Source organism: Megalobrama amblycephala, linkage group LG15 (assembly GCF_018812025.1).
Source record: "Megalobrama amblycephala isolate DHTTF-2021 linkage group LG15, ASM1881202v1, whole genome shotgun sequence".
Taxonomy (NCBI): domain Eukaryota; kingdom Metazoa; phylum Chordata; class Actinopteri; order Cypriniformes; family Xenocyprididae; genus Megalobrama; species Megalobrama amblycephala.
Genome location: NC_063058.1, coordinates 22,910,597 through 22,934,720, shown reverse-complemented (window position 1 = coordinate 22,934,720; position 24,124 = coordinate 22,910,597). Strand labels below are relative to the sequence as shown.

Here is a 24,124-nt window from a genome sequence, read left to right as displayed (position 1 = left end):
TAAAGGCTTTTTGAAGCGAAGCAATCCTATGCCTACACCTACATACTACGCGTTCCCTATTCAACTTAAAACACTAAAAAGAAAAACTTAACACTAGTTCCGTTTTTTTTTTTTTCATAACTTGAATATGGAAGGCGATCTGCCGGAAGCTAGATATTTTACTTCATAACTTGTTAAATATGGATTTTTTTTTTTTTACACAAACATATCAATTCACTTCAGTCTTTATTAACCCCCCAGAGCTGTGTGGAGTACGTTTATGATGGATGGATGTGTTTGGAAGCACTTTCTTCAGCTCATACTCCTTGGTATCGCTGACTGCCATTATAAAGTTTGGATGTGTCAGGATATTTATTAAAGGGATAGTTCACCCAAAAATGAAAATTTGATGTTTATCTGCTTACCCCCAGTGCATCCAAGATGTAGGTGACTTTGTTTCTTCAGTAGAACACAAATGATGATTTTTAACTCCAATCGCTGCCGTCTGTCAGTCAAATAATGCTAGTGGATGGGAACTTCTACTATAAGAGTAAATAAAACTTGCTTAGAGAAATCCAATTTAAATCCTGCGGCTCGTGACGACACATTGATGTCCTAAGACACAAAACGATCGGTTTGTGCGAGACACCAAACAGTATTTATATCATTTTTTACCTATAAAACACCTTGTCCAACTGCGTTCAGCATTCGCTTAGTGAGGTCTGATCGTGCTCTGACAGCGGAAGTGATGTCTAGCACTCATTGAAGTATCTGCGTGAGACATCACTTCTGTTGTCAGAGCGCGATCAGACCTCACTAAGCGAATGCTGAACGCAGTTAGACATAGTGGTGTTTTAGAGGTAAAAATGATATAAATACTGTTCGGTTTCTCGCACAAACTGATCGTTTCATGTCTAAGGACATCAATGTGTCGTCACGAGCCACAGGGTTTAAATTGGATTTGTAGAATTAGTAGAAGTTCCCATTCACTCGCATTATTTGACTGACAGACGGCAGCGATTGGAGTTAAAAATCATCATTTATGTTCTACTGAAGAAACAAAGTCACCTACATCTTGGATGCGCTGGGGGTAAGCAGATAAACATAAAATTTTCATTTTTGGGTGAACTATCCCTTTAATATATCTCCGATTGTGTTCATCAGAAAGAAAAAAGTCATATACACCTAGGATGGCTTGAGGGTGGGTAAAGCTTGGGCTAATTTTCATTTGAAAGTGAACTAATCCTTTAAGCCTTGTCTGTGAAACTGGGAGTAAATGTCTTAATTGAACTTAGGGCTAGTCCTAGCTTAATCTAAGCCCTATCTGTGAAACCAGGCCTAAATGATTCATTTGCTGATCATTTTCCACTCTTTCCTGTTTAAGGGTTAATTCTATGAAATATGATAATAAAGAGGACATATTTAGCTTTTTTACGTTTTCAACTTTAGTGTGTAATGTTGGTGTTTGAGCATGAAAAAGTCACTCCAAAGGGAGTTATTCTCTTTATCAGTGCACACTGTTTCTGAACTCCCCAAAACTCCCATAGTTCCTCTTTAATTGTGATTTTCTCTTCAGATGAATGCCATGCAATGGGCGAGCGGGGATGCAGTCGTGCCCGCATCTGTGTGCAGCCTGCCTTGTCAGACCGGCGAGCGGAAGAAGGTTGTGAAGGGAGTTCCCTGCTGCTGGCACTGCGAGCGCTGCGAGGGCTACCATTACCAGGCCAGCGAGTTCACCTGCCAGCTTTGCCCGTATGAGCAACGGCCAGATCAAAACCGCACCGGCTGCCAGCCGATCCCCATCATTAAGCTGGAGTGGCACTCGCCATGGGCCGTGGTGCCCGTCTTCATTGCCATCCTGGGAATCCTCGCCACCACCTTCGTTGTGGTGACCTTTGTACGTTACAACGACACGCCAATCGTGCGTGCCTCTGGCAGGGAAATGAGTTACGTGCTGCTAACGGGAATTTTCCTTTGCTACGTCATCACGTTCCCCATGATAGCAGCGCCCGGAGTGGCCGTCTGCTCCTTCCGCAGGATCTTCCTGGGTCTCGGCATGTGTTTCAGCTACGCTGCCTTGCTCACCAAGACCAACCGCATCCATCGGATCTTTGAGCAGGGCAAGTGCTCGGTCGCGGCGCCACGGTTCATTAGCCCCGCTTCCCAGCTAGTCATCACCTTCAGTCTCATCTCGGTTCAGTTAATGGGTGTGTTTGTGTGGTTTGTGGCGGACCCGCCGCACACCGTTGTGGATTACGGCGAGCAGCGCACGCAGGACCCTGAAAACGCCCGCGGAGTGCTCAAGTGCGACATCTCGGACCTGTCACTCATCTGTTCGCTGGGCTATAGCATCCTTTTGATGGTCACGTGCACTGTTTACGCAATCAAGACCAGGGGAGTGCCGGAGACCTTCAATGAGGCCAAGCCCATTGGATTTACCATGTACACCACCTGCATCATCTGGCTGGCCTTCATACCCATCTTCTTTGGGACTGCACAATCTGCAGAGCGGGTGAGTCTATGATAAAGTGCTAATTAAGTCCAGTTTTATAAATATATTGCAAATTATGTACAGTCAGTCCTCCCCTCAGTGGCTGCCATGTTGAGATCATCTGCATCCTGTCGTGTGATGAAGTTCAAGTCCATATATCTTGCACCTTTACAGCCAAAATGTTTCTTATTTCCCTTAGCATCGCTGCTGACCTGCATTTGTTGAGTTTTGGTTACTGGTTACCAGAATGCTGTATTATACTGTTGTACAGAAGTTTGGGGTCAGTAAGGTTTTTTCATCCAGAGATCCACCAGAGCTGCAGTGGGTGTGAGCTGCGAGGCATGCGGCTCAAACGCACTCTCTGCACTCCGTTACTAAGCATTTAAAGTCCTTGTTGGTTTAAAATATCTGATGGACTGTGACTGATCAATATTTTTCCTAAATATTATTCGGTAGAATTTGTTGCAGTGCAGCTTTCCCTGCATCATTTGGCACTGTAATACATTTTACCTCAGTAATTGTTTGGCCGGGCGGGGCTCGGGTAGATGATATTATCGGATATCGCGATATTTTTTAAGGCGATTATCGATAAAATATTTTTTTACATATCGCCCCCTAGTTCTCTCTAATAAATCAGTTTTTTTATTAATATTTTATAGGTTAAAAAGGAGATTCACTGATTTGAGTTTCTGTATGGCCTTTTAAGTCATCTTTTTTGATATGATCACCCTAATTGTGCTCAGTTATGTTCACATAATGCCTGTATGCAATTATGTTATGTATGAAGCTTCAGTGTTAGGTAATGCAGTATTTTGTTGTTTTCATATTTTCAGTTCTGTTCATTAGGTTATATTAAACTTAATATGAATCATCCCTCCATCAGTGCATATACATCTATATACAGTATATTATTGTTATTACTGTCATTATCTATCTTTGCATACCTCTTTTGTTTTTGTGGCAACATGATGAAGTGAACAGTTGAGGATCATCTATATCATCTCTTCATTGGCAGCTCCATCAGTATACAGTCCTTGTTAGTCTTTTAAGTTTTTGCATCGAAAACAAGCACTCATCTAAGAGATGCTCATTATCAGATATATGGAGATGATCAAACATGACCCGGAGGAATAGTGTTGCTGTTAATGGGCCATAAATAGAGCGTGCAGCCTCTGTCGGTCCGGGCCAATGTGGGTCTCATAATGTTGATGACTTCAGTGGTGGTCTGCAGACTGTAGGCTGTACCCTCTGTTCTTTCATACACTGGGATGTATTTCTGTCCAGTGCTCGTTAGTGCTGCCGAGAGAAGCCAGGATTAAAAACACAGCATCTTCTCTGCATGTCTAACGTCTGTGGCATGTGTTGCAATGATTTGCTGTCAGATATTGATGTCAAGTGTTATGTTAAAGGACAATTTGTGCAAAAACTGAAGATTGAAAGAAATGCTCATTAAGATTTCATCTCCAAGAGCTTGACAACATGATTTTCTCAAGTTGAACTTGCTGACCTAACTGCTTTCTGTTAGCATGGATGGTTTCTCTAAGTAGTTATATTTTGGCACTCTGGAATACTTTATTCTGGCTGGTCGATTACTGCATTCTGCAGTCAAATGTTATTGTATGGTTATTATCATTAAACTGTATAACTGACTGAGCATTTAGTTTTTTCATTTACATTTAATCATTTAGCATATGCTTTTATCCAAAGCAATTTACAAATGAGTAGAACAATAGAAGCAATCAAACCAACAATAGCACAACAATATGCAGGTGCCGTGACTAGTCCCAGTTAGTCTAGCACAGTAAACATAACAAGGAGTTTTTTTTTAGAGATATATAGAATAGTAAGTGTTAGTATTAATGTGATGCCCCCAACCCCCACCTTGGCCTCTCTGACCACACCACTCTTATGCTAATGCCAGCATACAGACCAAGGGTGAAAGTCACCAAACCAGTTCAAAGACAGGTATGTGTGTGGCACTTCAGGACTGCTTTGCCATCACAGATTGGGACTTTTTTAAGCAGGCAGCCACTTAAAACCATCACACTGACATTCAGGAATACACTGAGACAGTCACTGCCTACATCACCAAATACATTGATGATGTAACTGTAACCAGGACTATCTCCACACAAGCTAATCAGAAGCCATGGTTGACAGGAGAGGTCCACAACCTACCGAAGGCATGGAACCCTCAAAACCCTCAAAACAATAAACTCAGCAGTTACGCCTCTTGTGCCTTTGTCAAGGCAACCGGACAATTGAGGAATATATTGAATTTACCCTTTGGTTGAGTGGCTCATTGTTTACTGTGGGTTTCGTGAAGGAGGAGCCCCGAAATCCCACAGTATCCACCAAGCCTGAGACTGTTCACGTCATGCCTGTCAAACCTGAGCTTCTTCACGTCATGGCCGTCAAGCCTGGGACTGTTCACATCATGCCTGCCAAGCCTGGGTCTCTTCACATCAGGCCTGCCAAGTTTGAGTCTCTTCATATCAGGCCTGCAAAGCCTGAGCTTATTCACGTCATGGCCGCCAAGACAGAGACTGTTCGCTTCATGGACGCCAAGCCTGAGCTTCTTCACATTGTGGCCACCAAGCCTGAGTTTTTTAATGTCATGGCCACCGTGCCAGTCTCCAGCCATCATGGCCACCACGCCAGGATCTCCAGAGTGTGCAGCACTGACCATTGTGGCCACGGCTATCCAGTGATGGCTCTAGCCCCTAACCAGAGTCTAGTGACTGCCCCAGCCCATGAACCCCGCTCTAGTTCACAACACCATAGCTTCTCCCAAGAATTTTTTTGGGGGAGTATAGGTACCCTGTTAAGGCCATGCTACCTGCACCACCATGGTCCCTTGAACTACCTGCACCACCATGGACCCTTGAACTACCTGTACCGCCATGGCTTGCTGAACTACCTTCACCTCCATGGCTCCCTGAACTGCCTGCATCGCCCTGGAGGTGTCCTAGCCTGCCAGCATTGCCCATGCTCCACGGCCCAGGTCCGCCCATGCTCCACGGCTCGTATCTGTCTATGCTTCACGGCCCAAGTCCGGCCATGCTCCACGGCCCAGGTCTGCCCATGCTCCACGGCTCGTATCTGCCTATGCTTCACGGCCCAGGTCTGGCCATGCTCCACGGCCAAGGTTTGCCCATGCTCCACGGCCAAGGTCTGCCCATGCTCCACGGCCCAGGCCCACCCATGCTCCACGACCCAGGCCCACCATTGCCATGCCATGGTCCAGGTCCTGTCCCCCTTCACGGGCCTGGCCCTCCATCCCTCCCCCAAGACCACCTCCGCTCCACCACCCTCCTGGAATGTTTGTCAGGTTTTGGTTTTATGTTGGGCGTCAGGAGCCACTCATAGAGGAGGGGATCGGTCATGTCTAGTTTTGGTTTTGTTTCATGTTCATGTGCTCCCCTTGTCATGTGATATTCCCTTGCCCTCATGTTTCATGTTATGTGGTCCCTTAGTCATTGTGTCCATGTAACTGCTGGTTAATGAGTCTGCCATGTTATGTCAAGCCATGTTTGATCAAGTCAAGTTCCTGTTTATTTAGTATCTGTTCATGTTTGGGATTAAACTGCACCTGGGTTCTTCAAGCTTGCCTCCAGTGGATCTTATTACAGCAATAGTGTCATTATTCTGGTCCATTTAGTACAGTGTTTTTTTATTTCAGTTCAAGAACAGTGTCATTGTTTCAAAGTTAATGTTTTTTTAAATTTAAATATATAAATTCTAAAATTCTGACTTTATATTAAGTTTTTTTTTTTTTTTTTTTTTACAAATGAATTGTTTTTTTACAATTATTGTTAGATTATTTAATAGGTGTGTGTGTCTGTATATATATATATATATATATATATATATATATATATATCAACTACTGAACTTTCTCATAAAAGTGAATTAATCTCAAGAGATGATGCCCTAAGCAGTCGTCTATGTCACCTAATGGGTTGACACCCCTGCTTTCAGTTTTATTTTTGTGATAATGACCGTCTAACTGTTTGTTATCCATCACATATTTTGTTTAATCATATTTTCCCTGCCAAAACGAAATTTCCTTCCTTCATTTTGTGACTGTGTGTGTACAACATTTAGCAACATTACACTTTTAGTAACCTGTATTTTTGACACCAATGGTGTGCTACACTGTTCTACTGCTGAGCAGTGACATTTTTGAAGACAACATACCTGTGAAAAGCCTGACATGGTATCGAATCCAGTTGTGCATGCGACACAGAATTAGCTCATGGAGCGATTCAATGTAGTAATTAGAAAAGGGGATTTTAAGCACATTGACATTGATCGAGTTTTTCCACTTACAATGTTCCCCGGCATGTGACGTGCCTAAGGCTCATTACAATAGATTATCCCTTGGATAGTTTCCCTTGCAGACAAAATACCTGCCAATCAGCTAAATGGTCTGTAATCCATTGTGCCAACCTATTGAAAATGATGGAGTGGAAGCAGCTTCAAATTTACCTCAGCATGTGTTTTAGAAAATTCTGCACCTCGTGATAAAAGCTACAACAAATATCATTATATGAAACATTGATGCCATCACATGCCTATACCGCACCCCATCGGCAACATTTAGATGGGTTCTTTAAGAGACTTAAAATTTAAATTAAGTCCAAAATATTAAGGTGCTGTCACGTTTACCATTGATTGGTGCATTTTCATTGGCAAAATTTGTCCATTTCAATAGTAATCCATGCAATTAAGAAAGATATCTCCAATCAGATTTCACAACAAGTTCAAGTTGGTCGCTTTCATTTGCCACTTTGACCAACATAAAACTACTTGATTTAAAAGTTACTTTATTAGTGATGGGAAACAAAGTTAAGTATCAAACTTTTTCAAACCCCACACTCTTAAGGTGCGATCACATTTACCATTGTTCAGCAAATTTTTACAGGCGAAATTCAGTGATTTCCTTAGGAAACCATGCATTTAGCAAAAATTTACCCATGCAAAGGTTCAAGTTGGTCACACAGATTTGCCATGCTGACCAACAGAAAGCTTCTTGGTTTGGAAGTGAATTCTGTGTGAGCAATGTTTCATAAATAAATGGACTCAGCCTTTGAAATTTCACTGACAATTCACTAATGTGACCAAACATTAATGCCAAGAATCTCACATTAGATCTGCAAGCAAAACAAGCTCAACTTCAGAAGTTTGGAAATGTGTCAGAACGCAGTTCATTATCAAACAAATATAATAAGCACTGCATTTTAAGCTTAGCCACAAGGGGTGCTATAACACAACTCGTCTTCTTCTACAGTCAGGATTATCTCAGGTCTGTTAGCATCACAGCTACACAGTGCAATGTGTTGGTCAAGCATTTGTGTCCCTGATTGCACAGTATGTTTCTGGCTTGCAAATGTAAGGCATTTGTATTCATATTTATGTAATTATACAGGTTTTTCACTGAGCTCAAGTATCATTTAGCTTGATTTTACATATTTTAGATAAGCAAATTAGCCAGCTTTTTAGTCTATATATAGTACAAAATGTCAAAATCTTCCTCTCAGCTTTTCCAACATTTAATTATCATCTGCTAGATAGCATATCTCACTTAGATTAGCATAAGTGAGTTATGATAGGCTATTTTTGCTCAGTGATGTGGCTTCACATACACAAGGGATTAGCGGAACCACAAAATCTAACATAAAAGCACTCTAGCATTCATTTTGAGAAACAAACACTACGAAAACAAACGTTGTGGTAAACAGCTGGCCCTCAGGGTGGAATTAAATTAAAAGTTATGTAAAAGAGGAAATTGTTTCCCTCAAATCAGACCGTTTTTTCATTCCTCCACATGACAAAAGACTGAGTCCAAATGGAAAGAAATCCGTTGAGCGTATTTCCCGTTTCCCTTATCTCTCACGGGCTTATTTCTTTCGCCCTCACTGATGTTAAAAAGATTATTGCAATAAGCCACTGCAATATGAGGACACAGATATGAGTATTTTATTGAGGCATGTCTCTCTTATTCACATCTCCTCACTCTGTGCTCATTAAAACTTCCAAGTTTCTTTACAGCTATACATGGCGTGTAATTTGAACCTTGTGCGCGTCTCCTCATTTCTGCTTATTTTCTGCATTACTGCTTGTGCATTTCCTCATTGAGAGGGACCAATTGTACATTTAGTATTGGGATTGCTTGTGTGGGAAGGAACTATATCCATTGGTTTTCTGTCAGTTCCCTCACTTTGCAGTACAGTTGAATAGAGGGGAACAGATGAAAAGATGAGGAAAGGATGCCTGCCGGGGGTAATCAGAGTTAGATGAGTCATCCGCAGTTTTACAGACATTTTGAATGAGTTCCAGCTTATAGTTGGTTGTGTTTATTCGTTCACCGGTCACATGCTGTGGCATTGATTTTTAAACCACTTAAGCTCCCCAAAGATCTTTAGTTAAATGGAGTTTACTTCTTCGTATGGCTTTTTAAGAGTGTGTTTTCTTTTTTTTACCCCTGCTGTTTTGGTGCTACTGACTGACGCTGTGAATTACAATAAGCACATAAAAATATACAAACACATGCACAAGTGCTTTTCAGGATACGCTATAGGAATATGCGATGTATTCTTGATGTATTTGAGCTAATTTTGCTGCAGATGTAAAATTAAGCGACATTTATTTGATTTTAATGTTTTTTTAGTGGAGATTGCGTGGCTCTGTGCTTGATTTTATGCACCTGTTAGTAATGGGTATAGCTGAAATACATTTACATTTATTCACTTAGCTGACGCTTTTATCCACAACAACATACAAATGAGGAATGTTACGACAAAGTGCTTTATCCTAGTAGTACAGGAAAATATTCAGATTTTACATTCCACATTGACGAGTGCTTATGTGAGGGGGTTGAGTGTTACCTCGCTATAACTTCTGGAGAGAAATTGTGTTTGCGCATGCTATCAAATTGAGTACACTGTGGCCTGTAGCATATACTAAGTAAGTAAAAAGTAAACTGATCTGTGCTATGCTAAGGTAGTAAGCCAAATTAGACTGGCCAAGTTGGTCTAGCTGGTGTTTGGCCAATTTAGCTGGTCGACAAATTCTGACACGCTGAAATCTCCTTTAAAACCAGCCATCAGACTAGCTAAGCTAAGCTAGTAGGCTACGTTGTTAGCTTCCTAAACTTGAGGGTGATAGAGGGGCGTAAATGAGAAGTGGCACGTTTTAAATAAGAAAACATTTCAGAACCCTCCATTATAATGCATTATAATTGCCCCGAATTCTTGTTAATGTAGTCTGTAAGACTGTACATTTTAATATTAGTGCTAATAGTAGGCTATAAGTTGGTTGCCAGATATATTTTCTTTTAAGCTTAAATTATGACACTGGATAATCTGTATTTTTTTAGAGACAGATATAGAGATCACGATTCTCCCATGATTCTGAAAACAAAACATTAGACAACCAGACAAAATAATATGTAGCCTAATTTATTTGAGATTCTGACAAAATGTTCAATTTAATGTTGTAATGAGTCGATTTATAAATATTATGAGTCTATTAACCCTTAATGCATGACTGTTTCGCCAATCATTCTTACATATTCTGGTCTTTATCGACCCGGATCTATATCTCTACCTGTCGCGATAATATAAAACTCCTCTGATATTAGAGTAACAATTACAGAAGAATAAAATAAAGCATATTTTGTTACCTTTTGGAGCTTGAAAGGGCTCCGTTTGAGCAGATGTTTTATGCCATCATCACTGTCCTCGTCAGAGCTCATTTCCCAGTAAATTCAGCAAATTATAGGCTAGTTTTATGTTTGAGGTCACGAATATGAGCCTATTCACGATCTCAAATATATTCTCAAAACTATATAATTTTCAACATCTTCAAAATCAATATTTCGATTGCTAACAGCTTCATCAGATTCATCCAGTAACAGTTACAGTCATATTTGATTGCGTTCAGTACTTGCTCTGGAGTAAATCGTTGAGTCATTTCATGTTTTTCTTATTATTTAGTTTTCGGTCTGAATGAGTCGTCACTTCAGCATTGTGTATCAGACATTGCCACCTTGTGGAATAAAGGTGAATTGCACTTATTCTGTCATCTAAGATTCAATTATTGTTGTGCAGAAAAAATATACCTACACTCATACACACCTCGGGTCGTTAGCGACCCTATACAATTTTTACAAAAAATGAATACAAAAATAGGCATTCTTTTATAATTATATGATTTTTTTTCTTGTTATATTCTTTATAATAAATTGATTGAGGAATACCAAGAAGGCTAATGTCTAACTTTAAAAAATTAACAAGGAGGAGGGTAGTGACTGACGTCCTGGGTCACTAAAGACCCGAGTTATGCATTTAAGGGTTAAAATATTTTTTAATTTAAATGAATTTATGTAAAAAAAAAAAATGAAATTAATGAATAAAGACTTGTTTCCTTCAGAGTTTTTGAACGAATTTCATCTAAAACATTTTAACACTCTCTGGTCGCCACCTACAGGCTTAACAGTGTAACAGATACAATCTTTATCAAGCGTAACATTAGTTTCGAAGGTCATTTACTCATTTTGATAGCGATTGCTGCAACATCAGTGTTTATATCCGGACTATAAACGTTTAGCCCAATATTTTCGTATGTTTGCAACAAAGTAATAGCAATACTGTCAACTGAAAACACTGTTTGTGAAGCTGTTTCAGACCTATAGCTTGAGCGCTGCTCTCTCTGGATCAGCGGCAGTGCAAAAGCAGGTTTAAATTAATAATCCAGCATGATCGTAACTTCAAAGGTTTAACAGCCAGCGAAATCGTTAATTTACTGTAGGAATGAGATTGCGTGTTTTAATTGAGATTGCAATATTTTAATGATTAATCGTGCATACATACCTGTAGCCTATGTATTTTTGTATATCATATTTGTACTAGACCTCAAAAGTTACCCAGTTGGCAAAAGTTACACCCTTTGCTGCTGTAGTGAACATGGATAACATGGCTGAGGACTACTTCACTGTTTTTTGTTTCCTGTCTTTTTACTTCATTTGATGAATCATGGGTTCCCTCTTATGTCATACTCCAGAGTTCCCTTACGCATTTATAGACATACACAATCTTCAAAAACAGTGCTAATTGTTGACACACTGACAGATATAAAGATATGGAATTAAATGTATAAAGGAATGAACTATATAAATTGCACTGCATGTTTGCTTGTTTCACAGGTCAAGAGCTGTAGAACCACCTACACAAGTTTGCAAATGTTCGTTTGAACTATGATTTCAAGAAAGGCTGAATTGTTGAACTATGTTGTTACTTGCGATCATAGTCGGCTAACGATGCTTTTTGGAAACGCGCCCCAGGCTGGGTGACCAGCAAACCAGTTTCTTTTCTTTTTTTTTTCTTCAGCTAAAATACATTATCATTCTATTAGAAATGCTGAAGGCCAGACAGCACCTTTGCCAAAAAAGCAATTGCTTCTTTTATTTAAAATGCAAGTATTTCCATTGCCACAGCCACTACAGTATGTTGGCAGTTTCTCCCATTTATTTTTCAATGAGTGGCCTTGCTTATACTGTCTGGCAGTATGGAGACTTGCACAAAAGAGTAGTTCTGGGGTCACAAGGTCAGACTTGAATTAAATTACAATTCAGAAAGGAGATTTAGTGAGTATTGTGCACAGTCACATTTCCTTGACAGGATGGCAACGCAGAGGCAGTACATGAAATCCAATGCTGATGTGTTTACCTCCATGTCAGTACTAAACAATACAGTTAATTTGATTTCAGTCTCTTCTAAGTAGTAGTATGGAGTGACAACTTGCGGTGCTCTAGATTCTCCACCTCTGACCTAAAAAACTCGGCTCATTCATTCTCAGCACCCTATTTCTCTTAATATAAACGTGAGGAGCTTTATCATCTGCTTCACCCACACCAGGCATATGTTATCATTTACTGCTCGTTAGTTTACTGATCACTCGCACCCAAGGTAAGGAAAGCAGTAATATATTTGTTAGCGAGATTAGCCATTTATCAAACTCTCAGACATGGGCAAGGATGAATCAACATTTTAAATTGTCTTGCTTGGGGCATATGGTTACATCCTATTTTCAAGGTTTGTGAATTGGTAAGCAATAGAATTATTGAAATTGCTAAGATATTTGACAAAATGTTGGATGGGATTTGACTGGACTATGAAAAGTGTGCCAAAATGGAGTCAAACTTGATCCTAAAGGCCCTTTCACACTGAACGTGATGCGAAAAAGCGAGGCGAATTGGCGAAGAACGGACCTTTCACACTGAACGAGAAACGAATGACCACTTTCTGCTAATTCACGCCTGCACGCTAGGTGGCGCCGACCAACAATGCACTTTTCCCCATGTATGTGTCTCGTATATGGCTTTAAAGGGATAGTTCACCCAAAAATGGAAATTTTATGTTCATCTGCTTACCCCCAGCGCATCCAAGATGTAGGTGACTTTGTTTCTTCAGTAGAACACAAATGATGATTTTTAACTCCAACCGTTGCCGTCTGTCAGTCAAATAATGCTAGTGGATGGGAACTTCTACTATAAGAGTAAATAAAACTTGCTTAGACAAGTCCAAATTAAACCCTGTGGCTCGTGACGACACATTGATGTCCTAAGACACGAAACAATCGGTTTGTGCGAGAAACCGAACAGTATTTATATAATTTTTTACCTCTAATACACCACTATGTCCAACCGCGTTCAGCATTCGCTTAGTGAGGTCTGATCATGCTCTGACAACGGCAGTGATGTCTCGCGCATATACTTCAATGAGTGCTAGACATCACTTCCGCTGTCAGAGCGCGATCAGACCTCACTAAGCGAATGCTGAAGGCAGTTGGACATAGTGGTGTGTTAGAGGTAAAAAATGATATAAATACTGTTCGGTTTCTCGCACAAACCGATTGTTTCATGTCTTAGGACATCAATGTGTCGTCATGAGCGGCAGGGTTTAATTTGGATTTGTCTGTGCATGTTTTTTTTACTCTTATAGTAGAAGTTCCCATTCACTAGCATTATTTGACTGACAGACGGCAACGGTTGTAGTTAAAAATCATCATTTGTGTTCTACTGAAGAAACAAAGTCACCTACATCTTGGATGCCCTGGGGGTAAGCAGATAAACATCAAATTTTCATTTTTGGGTGAACTATCCCTTTAACATCATCTGCTGCATTATACAGTAATAAATTAAGATAAATAAAGTTTGATACTACATCAGAAACACAAACTATCTATAATGCTTGCAAGAATACATCTTAAAATATAATTAGAGGTACAATTAGCATCAAGCTAATCACTTAAAAATGTGTGTGATTATTAATGTCTTTGGGGGGGATCACGTTCCGGGGGCTAAATATCACGTTATTTGGGGTCGGATATGAAAAACAACCCGCGGCAACAGTGTAAAAGTAGCCCAATTCTGCGGGAAAACCGCACTGCCACCACTCTCGCCCTTATGTGCAATAGCAGCTGCTCCGGTCACGTGATCTAAAGTTAAAATCTAATTGGATGGCTCGTTTCATCGCAGAGTGACGGGGGAAAAAATCGTCACAAAAATCTTCGCTTTTTCATGCCGCGAATGTTCGCGCCCAGTGTGAATAGCTCCACAGAGAACAATTGTTTCATTCTAAGAGCGTTATTGTGCCGAACATTTGCGCCAAATTGTTGCATAGGGTGTGAAAGGGCATTTACATTCAAACTAAATAATCCACTAATATAACAATATTAGCAATAAGTCATCGCTTGCTGCGTTAACCATCTAGCTACGTTAGCATCTGAACAAATCCCTAACCCAAATTTGGTGCGCAGCTCATCCCGCACAAGTGCTACGGCCATGAATGATACATCAAATTGTGTGGCTTGTTGAGGAGAGGTGGTGGACATTAAAACAAAAGCAAAAAACCCCATAGACTTACATTATAGGAGGATCCTGATGCAGTCCTAGAAACCAACAAAGATCTTTTCATGAAAGTTAAGAAATTTCTTAAGATCAGTTGACCCTTCACAAAGACCCGCCCCCCTTAGTTACTGTTGCTTTGTCCGACAAGCCATGGTGCTGTCACGCCACATGCAGTAAAAAGATCCATTGCTTTGTCAGACAAAATTGCGGATATGGCGTTATGATTGGTTAGATCGCTTGTCAATCAAACTCCCGGCGAAGGGTCAATTCCAAAAAGTTTATAAGAATTTTCCTAAGTGGCTAAAATTAATTTTTGTGTGTGTGTGTTACATTAAAATAAGAAAATATGGTTTTGAGTTTCATTAGAAATTTTGTCGCCTATAGGGCGGCGCACTTTTGTTGCCATACTGTAACTGTTGATCTCACCCTCTTCTTTACTCACTGTAGATGTACATTCAGACGGCCACACTTACCGTCTCTCTGAGCCTGAGTGCGTCCGTGTCTCTGGGGATGCTCTACATGCCCAAAGTCTACATCATTATCCTGCACCCGGAGCAGAATGTGCCCAAACGCAAGCGCAGCTTCAAGGCCATCGTCACCGCTGCCACCATGACAAACAAGCTCAGCCAGCTGGCCAGTGAACGGCCCAATGGAGAGGTGAAAACCGAACTCTGTGAGAGTGTGGACAATAGTAGTGAGTACAGTCTTCTCTATCATGCACACTTTGTTAAAATGTTAATGTAGCACATGGATCAATGACATTTAATTTATTTGAAAATACGTTAAAAATACAAATAATGTCTTTAGTTTCTGTATTGAAGTTCACTTTGAAAATTTTTGGGGGGCATAAAGGAAATAAAAACATTGAGGTGGTATATATGGAATAAAACATAAAATCATAGAAATGACCCCTGCAGATCCCAATGACAGTGTGTTAACATCAATAAGTCTCTTAAAATATAAGATTATTTGACCTTTTTTTATGTTAAAGCAAGTTCGGATTGTAAAACGTTATGTGGTGCACATAAATGTAAAAACTTTTATATTTTGAAAAATGTATTTTTTGAAAATAATGTGTACACAAATGTATTCGAGGTGTAGGAAAAATATTTAATGGTGCCCTAGATTCAAAAATTGAATTTACCTCGGCATAGTTGAATAACAAGAGTTCAGTACATGGAAATGACATACAGCGAGTCTCAAACTCCATTGTTTCCTCCTTCTTATATAAATCTCATTTGTTTAAAAGACCTCCGAAGAACAGGCGTATCTCAACATAACACCGACTGTTACGTAACAGTCGGGATCATTAATATGTACGCCCCCCAATATTTGCATATGCCAGCCCATGTTCCCAAAATTATGAAAGGCATTAGACAAGGGCAGCCAGTATTAACCCTTTAACGCGTACGATCACACCGGTGTCATTAGAACGTTCAGCGCATTACGTGATCAACTGCCAAATTCAAATGTGTGTGCGCGCTTTAAATGGCGCTAAACCAGAGACGGACGCGTGCAGCGCTTTTCATATATCACATATATGCAGTGTTTTCAACCAAATAATGTTTATTTCAGGTTTCAGACATTTAAATACACATGAGTACTAACAAAACAATATATTTAGAGTTTGTAAAATACACAATGATGTCTATAGAAGCGGAAAAAACAACCCTTTCCATTATAACTTGACAACACGTTTAATTCATATCAGATACACATTGTGAAAGTAACTTAAAAGCTTACTCTATTCTTCCCCAGTTCACCGGCACACTTACTTTCATGTATTTCGGGAGAAGTGGATAAATTCACGGGTTGTAAATCCAACAGATCCGATTCTCTGTGCGGCGCAAACTAACATGGCGGCGCCCATCGCGCAATATGGCTCAACTAACGCGATCGTTATAAAGGTGTTTAAACAGCAAAACACATCCACTTGCACATATTTGGCAATCGGAATATTAGATATTTCATGCTATAGTTAACAAATTTGTGAATATTTTGAATAAAAAAGGAAAAATCAAATGAAAGCAGATCATCATTCATACAGTGCTGCGGTGTGTCACGTAACAAGCAATGACGCGTCACCATGGAAACCATAAAGTGATACGTTCTAAATAACGGTCGCCTTAAAAAACTCACGCTGGGGGGGTCAGACAGAATATTTTAAACTTACGTGCGAAAGGGTTAACGTCTGGATCTGTGCACAGCTGAATCATCAGACTAGGTAAGCAAGCAAGAACAATAGGGAAAAATGGCAAATGGAGCAATAATAACTGACATGATCCATGATATCATGATATTTTTAGTGATATTTGTAAATTGTCTTTCTAAATGTTTTGTTAGCATGTTGCTAATGTACTGTTAAATGTGGTTAAAGTTACCATCGTTTCTTACTGTATTCACGGAGACTGTCGTTATTTTCATTTTTTAAACACTTGCAGTCTGTATAATTCATAAACACAACTTCATTCTTTATAAATCTCTCCAACAGTGTAGCATTAGCCATTAGCCACGGAGCACAATCAAACTCAAGCAGAATCAAATGTAAACATCCAATTAAATACTCTACGTACGCGATTAGACATGTTGCATGACGGACACTTTGTAAAGATCCATTTTGAGGGGTTATATTAGCTGTGTGAACATTGTTTATAGCTGTTTAAGGCAAGCACGAGCTCCATGGGCGGAGAGCACAAGATTTAAAGGGGCCGCGCTGCATAAATCGGCGCGTTTATAATGATGCCCCAAAATAGGCAGTTAAAAAAATTAATTAAAAAAAAACTATGGGGTATTTTGAGCTGAAACTTCACAGACACATTCAGGGGACACCTTAGACTTATATTACATCTTTTGAAAACATGTTCTTGGGCACCTTTAATCACTTTTTATTTTGTGGTTGCACCACATGACATTTGACAACTTGACACATTTTTAAGTTAGATTTTTTAACAACCCTTTTCTTTATCATGCATACTCTTATATGTCATTGACCCCCATTCATTACATTCATATATTTAACAAAGTAAACATACAGGTTCGGTAATAAACATTACCGAAATGCCATTTTTTGGGTTAACTATTCCTTTAACAGTGGCTAAACTGTGCATGTTCTTTGTGTTAATGAACTGATAACTTCAATGCTTCTAAAATGTTTGCATTGGTTACTCAATTTGGTATTTATCTTGTAATCTGAAGCTTTTTATTATGAGGAAATGGAGCAGATAAGCATGCATTCACTAGAGTATCATTGCTAATTCATTAGCTATGCTGCCTGCATTGTCTGACTCTAGCACTAGATCTCTTATAAAATTACATCTGAGGGAATCTGAATTACTGTCTGCAAGCTCATGGCAACAGACTGTACTTCAGCAGCCAGTGTGGTGTTACCTTTTACATGAGGGATCCGATCATTAACCAGGGCAAGGGCAGCATACACGGGCCCACAGCACTGTGTAAAAGTTAATGCAAATGTTCAGACCCTCACTAATGTGCCGTGACCCCTCGACTAAAGGGCTCTAATACCGGGCCAGTTCATAATGAGAGTCAAATGTGCCATGTAATGAATGTAGAGAATGCCATTTGGAGGACAAACATGTTTTGGTGTTTCTCAGTATGTTTAGTTTGTGTTCTGTCGGTGCAGTATTAAAATATGCTAATCAGTTTTGTTCTGAGCCAGTTCTGTACAGGTTTTAGTCATAAGTAGCAATATGGGCCCATTAATAGATCAACATTTGAAGTGTAAATGTGTGGTCACATTAGTGAATTTTCAGCACAATTTTGCAGATCCACTTAATAGTGTAGTGATGTATGAAGCACCATTCACAGAGAAGCCACTTTCAAACCAAGCCCCGGTAACAACTTGAAATCGCGAAATCTACTTGGGGAAATCTTTGACCCCTATGCGAAATTGAGCGATTCCTGTTGAAATTACTGGATTTCGCCTGCGAAAATTCGTGAACAACAGTTTTTGGGGGGAGGGGGATTACTTTTTATTCATAAGAATTAGGGCTGTCAAACGATTAATCGCGACTAATCGCATACAAAATAAAAGTTTGAGTTTGCCTAATATATGTGGTGTACTGTGTGTAATTATTATGTATATATAAATACAAACACATCCATGTATATATTTGAGAAATATTTACAAGTATATGTATTTATTTATATTTTTATATAATTTATATTATATATAAATAAAAATATTTTGTACATAACATATTTCTCTTAAATATATACATTAATTTGTGTGTATTTATATATACATAATAATTACACACAGTACACCCACATATATTATGCAAACTCAAACTTTGTATGCGATTAATCACGATTAATCGTTTGACAGCCCTAATAAGAATAAGTTAAATTTAAAGGATTAAAAGGAATTTAAATAAAAAGAATTTTGGAATTTGGCCATTTCTAATTATTACTGGGGACTTGTCTTCCCCCTCAATGTCTGTGGTGGTTATGCTCCTGAATGTGACTGAACCTTAAAGGATTAGTTCACTTTCAAATAAAAATTTCCTGGTAATTTACTCACCCCCATGTCATCCAAGATGTCCATGTCTTTCTTTCTTCATTCGAAAAGAAATTAAGGTTTTTGATGAAAACATTCCAGGATTTTTCTCCTTATAGTGGACTTCAATGCAGCCCAAACGGTTGAAGGTCAAAATTACAGTTTCAGTGCAGCTTCAAAGGGCTTTAAACGATACCAGACGAGGAATAAGGGTCTTATCTAGCGAAACGATCTGCCATTTTCTACAAAAATACAACTGTATATGCTTTATAAACACAAATGATCACCTTGCACGTGCTTCTGCTTTCCGCATTCTTCAAAAAAAACGGCGCTTGCGTTCGTGCCGTAAGTTGAATAGGGAAGGCGTAGGACATACAGCGTAAGCTTTTTTGAAGAATACAGAAAGCGGAAGCACGTGCAAGGCGATCATTTGTGTTTATAAAGCATATACAGTTGTATTTTCTTTTAAAATGACCGATAGTTTCTCTAGATTCCTCGTCTGGTATCGTTTAAAGCTCTTTGAAGCTGCACTGAAACTGTAATTTTGACCTTCAACCATTTGGTGCCCATTGAAGTCCACTATAAGGAGAATAATCCTGGAATGTTTTCATCAAAAACCTTAATTTCTTTTCGACTGAAGAAAGAAAGACATGAACATCTTAGATGACATGGTGGTGAGTAAATTACCAGGAAATTTTTATTTGAAAGTGGACTAATCCTTTAAGAGATTATTGGCCGAGGAATAGTTCATCCAAAAATGAAAATTCTTACATCATTTGCTGACCCTGATGTCATTCAGAAACCATGAACTTACTTTCTTGTGTTAAGCACAAAAGATATACATTTTGAATAATGTGCTTTTTATGCCTTTTCAATTAACAGAGAGATTTCAAGCTTCAAAAATTATACAAAAGCACCATAAAAGTGTCCATATGACTAGTATAGTATATTTCAAATCCTCTATAAACATTCAGCAAGACTGAAGACTGAAATTTAAGTCATTTTTCACTAAAAATCTCCTTAACTGCTGTTAACTGCTGTTTATAAACGAATCATTCCAACTAAAAGAATGATTTGTCTACAAAATTTCAGCTTATTTGTCATAAAGCTATCAGAAGATTGAATATATTGCATATGGGCCATTTTTACGATTTTCTGGTGCTTTTTTTATCATTTAAGAGCCTGCCAGTCCCAGTTCTTATTCACTTTCATGATATTGTCAAGAGTGGCTGAAATTCACCTTTTGAAGAGAGAAACTCAAATGGGTTTGTATAACATGAAGTTTGAGCAATGCCTGAAATTTAGGTGCATATTTTCTGTTTGCAAAAATGACTGAATATTGTCTAAAATAAAGGTTCATTTTGATTTAATTTAATTTTGAAGCATGCCATGAATTCTTTTTGAGTCACAACTCAAGCCTTTTCTGTAAAAAGGGCTCAAGATAAAGGCATTACAAAAGAGTGTTATTACTTTCTCAGTTTTTCCTTCCTACTTTTAAATCAAAGCAAGAAGCAAAATCATTTTCAATCTATGAAATAAAGTGAGAATTTCATCCTGATGGTCACAGAGCTACGCTCAGAATCTATAAGTTCCCCAGCCCTCAAACTGAACTAACTCAATATACTGCAATTGCAGTCTTCCGATATACAGCTGTCTTCTTTAACTGGCTATTTTCATTTTCAGCACCGTCCACAAAAACAACCTACGTCAGCTACACCAATCATGCCATATGACTGCACATCCTGAAAATGGGTTGGCATGGATCTGGCAAGCTCCGTCAGAACAGGATCCAATGATTGAAACCCAAGCATGAGACATCAGTGTTGTTTGTGGACAAGAGGATGGACTCTTGGACTTTTTTTCCTGGATATTTTATAAGAAAGCCTAGGCGGCCATCCAAAAAATGGAGACAAAAGCTGCCATTTATGTGGGCAGCCAATAAAACAAGACACTGGCAAAGGGGTAAGAGAAAAAAATACTAAAGTTTAAAGAAACAGAACAAATATTGGAGTCGACCATGTTACATGTTATTCTAATTGTAAGTATTTTGTGGTTGTGAAAATTTTTTCATTCTTGTCCCACGGTGTCAGACTTGCATTGGAAAATGCGTTTGTCTCTTGTATTGGCTACTCTGGTCTATAACCTTGGGTTGTGAGTGTGCAAATGCCATGTTGGAAGCATGCCAATTCAATTTTTTTATACAAATAATTTATTTATAATAAAGGAATGTTTTTGAAATGTGGAGGGCTCTTGGGTGTTTGGACATTTATGAAATATTCACAGTAGAGCTGCAACGAACAATTATTTTTATAATCGATTAATCTGTTGATTATCTGTCTATTATTATACTGATAATTTAAAAGCTAAATGTAATGTCCAACAACTAATATTTTATCAAAATTATTGTCAAAAAAATTATTGTGCTTCATTTCTTTGTTGCACTCTGTCAGTAACCAATAATGAAATTTGTAGGGGTGTGACGAGACACATTTTTTTTAGGAAATCCTCAATGACGAGAAATGACTAGAAAAATAGTCTGCAGGTGCATTTGAAATGTTTTAACTAATCATCTTGTAATGAATGTCATTTCAGTTCTACTTTCTGAGTATGAATTATCATATGCAGTAAAAGACAACAATACTCAAACACTGTAAAAGGTTTTGCCACAAACTCAACTGACCGGCTTTTGACCTCCTAACTGAACTCCTTTCCACAAATTGATCATTCAAATAAAAACAGTATAGATAAAAATGAATAACACAGTTTTCTCTTAGTATTATTAAGTGCAAACAATAAGTGTAACCATTATCAAAGTACTCTCTCAATATTCAAAATGTAAATAGAGATCAAATTTTTGATACAGAGCAAAGAGATGGTTACAACTACACAGCCCAGACTAAGATAGCTTTCATATTGGGAGATATTTGCATGCATCAGGGAGTCGCTGTCAAAATGCGGGGTGTTGAAATCGTGTTTGAATGCGCGCTCGCGTTTTACTTTCGCTTTCTATTTTGCAATTGCGCTTACTCTGTGAATAGGGAGCAGTGGTGCTGAGTGCGCATTCTACACGATCAGATATTTGTCAGGCGCTTTTAGGCTCTGTTGTGCAATGAATCCTCCGCCATAGTCTTGTCAGTCACTTACTCTCGTCACATGATCAGTGAACTCCGATTCCTGTTGCACTATGTACGACTCTGCTGCTCGTGTTAGATGAGCTGGACGGAATTGAAGCAACCATTATCCAACTGAATGAAATGGGGTTTTTTTTATTCCTATAAAAATCAAAATGACAGTGGAGGCGTAATGTAAATGTAGCGGTGGCATATTCTATCCTAAGTTCACCCTCACACTCCGTCATGGCAATATCGCGAGACAGCCTTTCACCTTGATCTCGCGATTTTCTATTATAATAGTTTTTTTTACGAATTAGAGACATCAAACAAGTACCAAAAATGTTGTTTGCATACGCGCATATTCAAATTTGGCATGTCTTGGCTTAATTTAAATATATCTAAGGGGTCATTCATACAGAATGCGCTTTTCCATTCCAATGCGCTACTTTTCCTTTGTTTTTCTATGTAAGCGCGCTAGACGAGTGTGTAAAATGGTTGCGCTCACGTGTTGCGTCTTTTGCAGCATCTTGTGCATGACAAGTTCTAAAAACGCGGTGCTCAAGTTAAAATCAGTTCTGTCATGACAACTCTCTGAGTGTTTGGTATGTTAATGGGTATGACAATGTAGATATGTTTGGTCTTGGCAGAATAGATCTGCAATGCTGCTGCTGCTTTATTGCTGCTACTGCTGTTGATTATTGCTGCTGCTGCAGAGCAAGTACGGGACTTGCTACTGCCAACAGATACACGACACGCTGCTGTGAGCAAGTAAGACATGCTGCTGCTGTACAATAGCGTACATGAATAACCGTAGCGGATCTATACAGGTGGAGCTGGGGAAGGTGGAGGGTTTCTGAAGCACACTGCGCTCCTAAAGCCACGCACACACTTAATGATTGTAAGGCCGATTATGAATGTAAATTCATGCGATATTGCCATGACGGAGTGTGAGGGTGAACTTAGGATAGAGTATGCCACCGCTACATTTACATTACGCCTCCACTGTCATTTTTCTTTTTATAGGAATAAAAAAAAAACATTTCATTCAGTTGGATAACGGTCGCTTCAGTTCCATCCAGCTCATCTAACATGAGCAGCAGAGTCGTACGTAGTGCAACAGGAATCGGAGTTCACTGATCATGTGACGAGAGTAAGTGACTGACAAGACTGTGGCGGAGGATTCATTGCACAACAGAGCCTAAAAGCGCCTGACAAATATCTGATCGTGTAGAATGCGCACTCAGCACCACTGCTCCCTATTCACAGAGTAAGCGCCATTGCAAAATAGAAAGTGAAAGTAAAACGCGAGCGCACATTCAAACACGATTTCAACACCCCGCATTTTGACAGCGACTCCCTGATGCATGCAAATATCTCCCAATATGAAAGCTATCTTAGTCTCGGCTGTGTAGTTGTAACCATCTCTTTGCTCTGTATCAAAAATTTGATCTCTATTTACACTTTGAATATTGAGAGAGTACTTTGGACGCTCAAACGCGTCCAGTCAGAGCCAGTTGCGTTCAGTCTGCGATTACAGTCGGTGTTCAAATTCCATGTGTGAGTATATAAATCGGTGTGTTCAGTTCAGTCTTAGAATATTTCAGCTAATCGTTAGGTGTGTCCCCGGCTTAAGCAAATGCTAACTCATGTATTTAAAGATTAAGCATGCAGCTCATTGGCTACTAATACAGCAGGAACCAATCATCTGTGACCTATAGATAATGATGTGGTTATTAGCATGTTGAGTTAAGGACTTATTAGCCTGCCCATTAGAGTTTCATGCCAGAACTTTGTAGTTCAACTTTCAAAAAACGCATCTCGAGACCTTGCGTTTTTTCCACATTCCCGCGTTTTTCAAAGCAAAAAATGTTTTTTGGTCCGATTCTCCCATAAAGCTATCGTATAACTTCAGTAGACTTGGAATATTGTGTTTCATAGCATTTTTATTTATTATTGTTTTAGCAAAATAGTCTCTGGTTTGCATTTTATTGTATGGAAAAGAGCAGCATGGACATTCTGTAAAATATCTTCTTTTTATGTTCTGTGGTAAAAAGAACGTCATATGGGTTTGACGTTGTTGGAACAAAAAGAGGGCAAGTAAATGATTACAG

General features: G+C 39.1%; 1 protein-coding gene across 3 annotated transcripts in view; it reads left to right on the top strand.

The window, feature by feature from the left end:
- grm8b (glutamate receptor, metabotropic 8b) overlaps positions 1-21,142 on the top strand; it is a 205,872-nt gene extending 184,730 nt beyond the window's left edge. For all 3 annotated transcript variants that reach the window (XM_048158683.1, XM_048158682.1, XM_048158684.1), the window contains 3 exons: positions 1,556-2,491; positions 14,832-15,078; positions 20,584-21,142. In XM_048158683.1, the coding sequence (XP_048014640.1) occupies positions 1,556-2,491; positions 14,832-15,078; positions 20,584-20,633 (1,233 nt within the window). In that variant the 3' untranslated portion in view covers positions 20,634-21,142. The remainder of the gene's footprint in view (positions 1-1,555; positions 2,492-14,831; positions 15,079-20,583) is intronic.
- Positions 21,143-24,124: the final 2,982 nt, after the last annotated feature.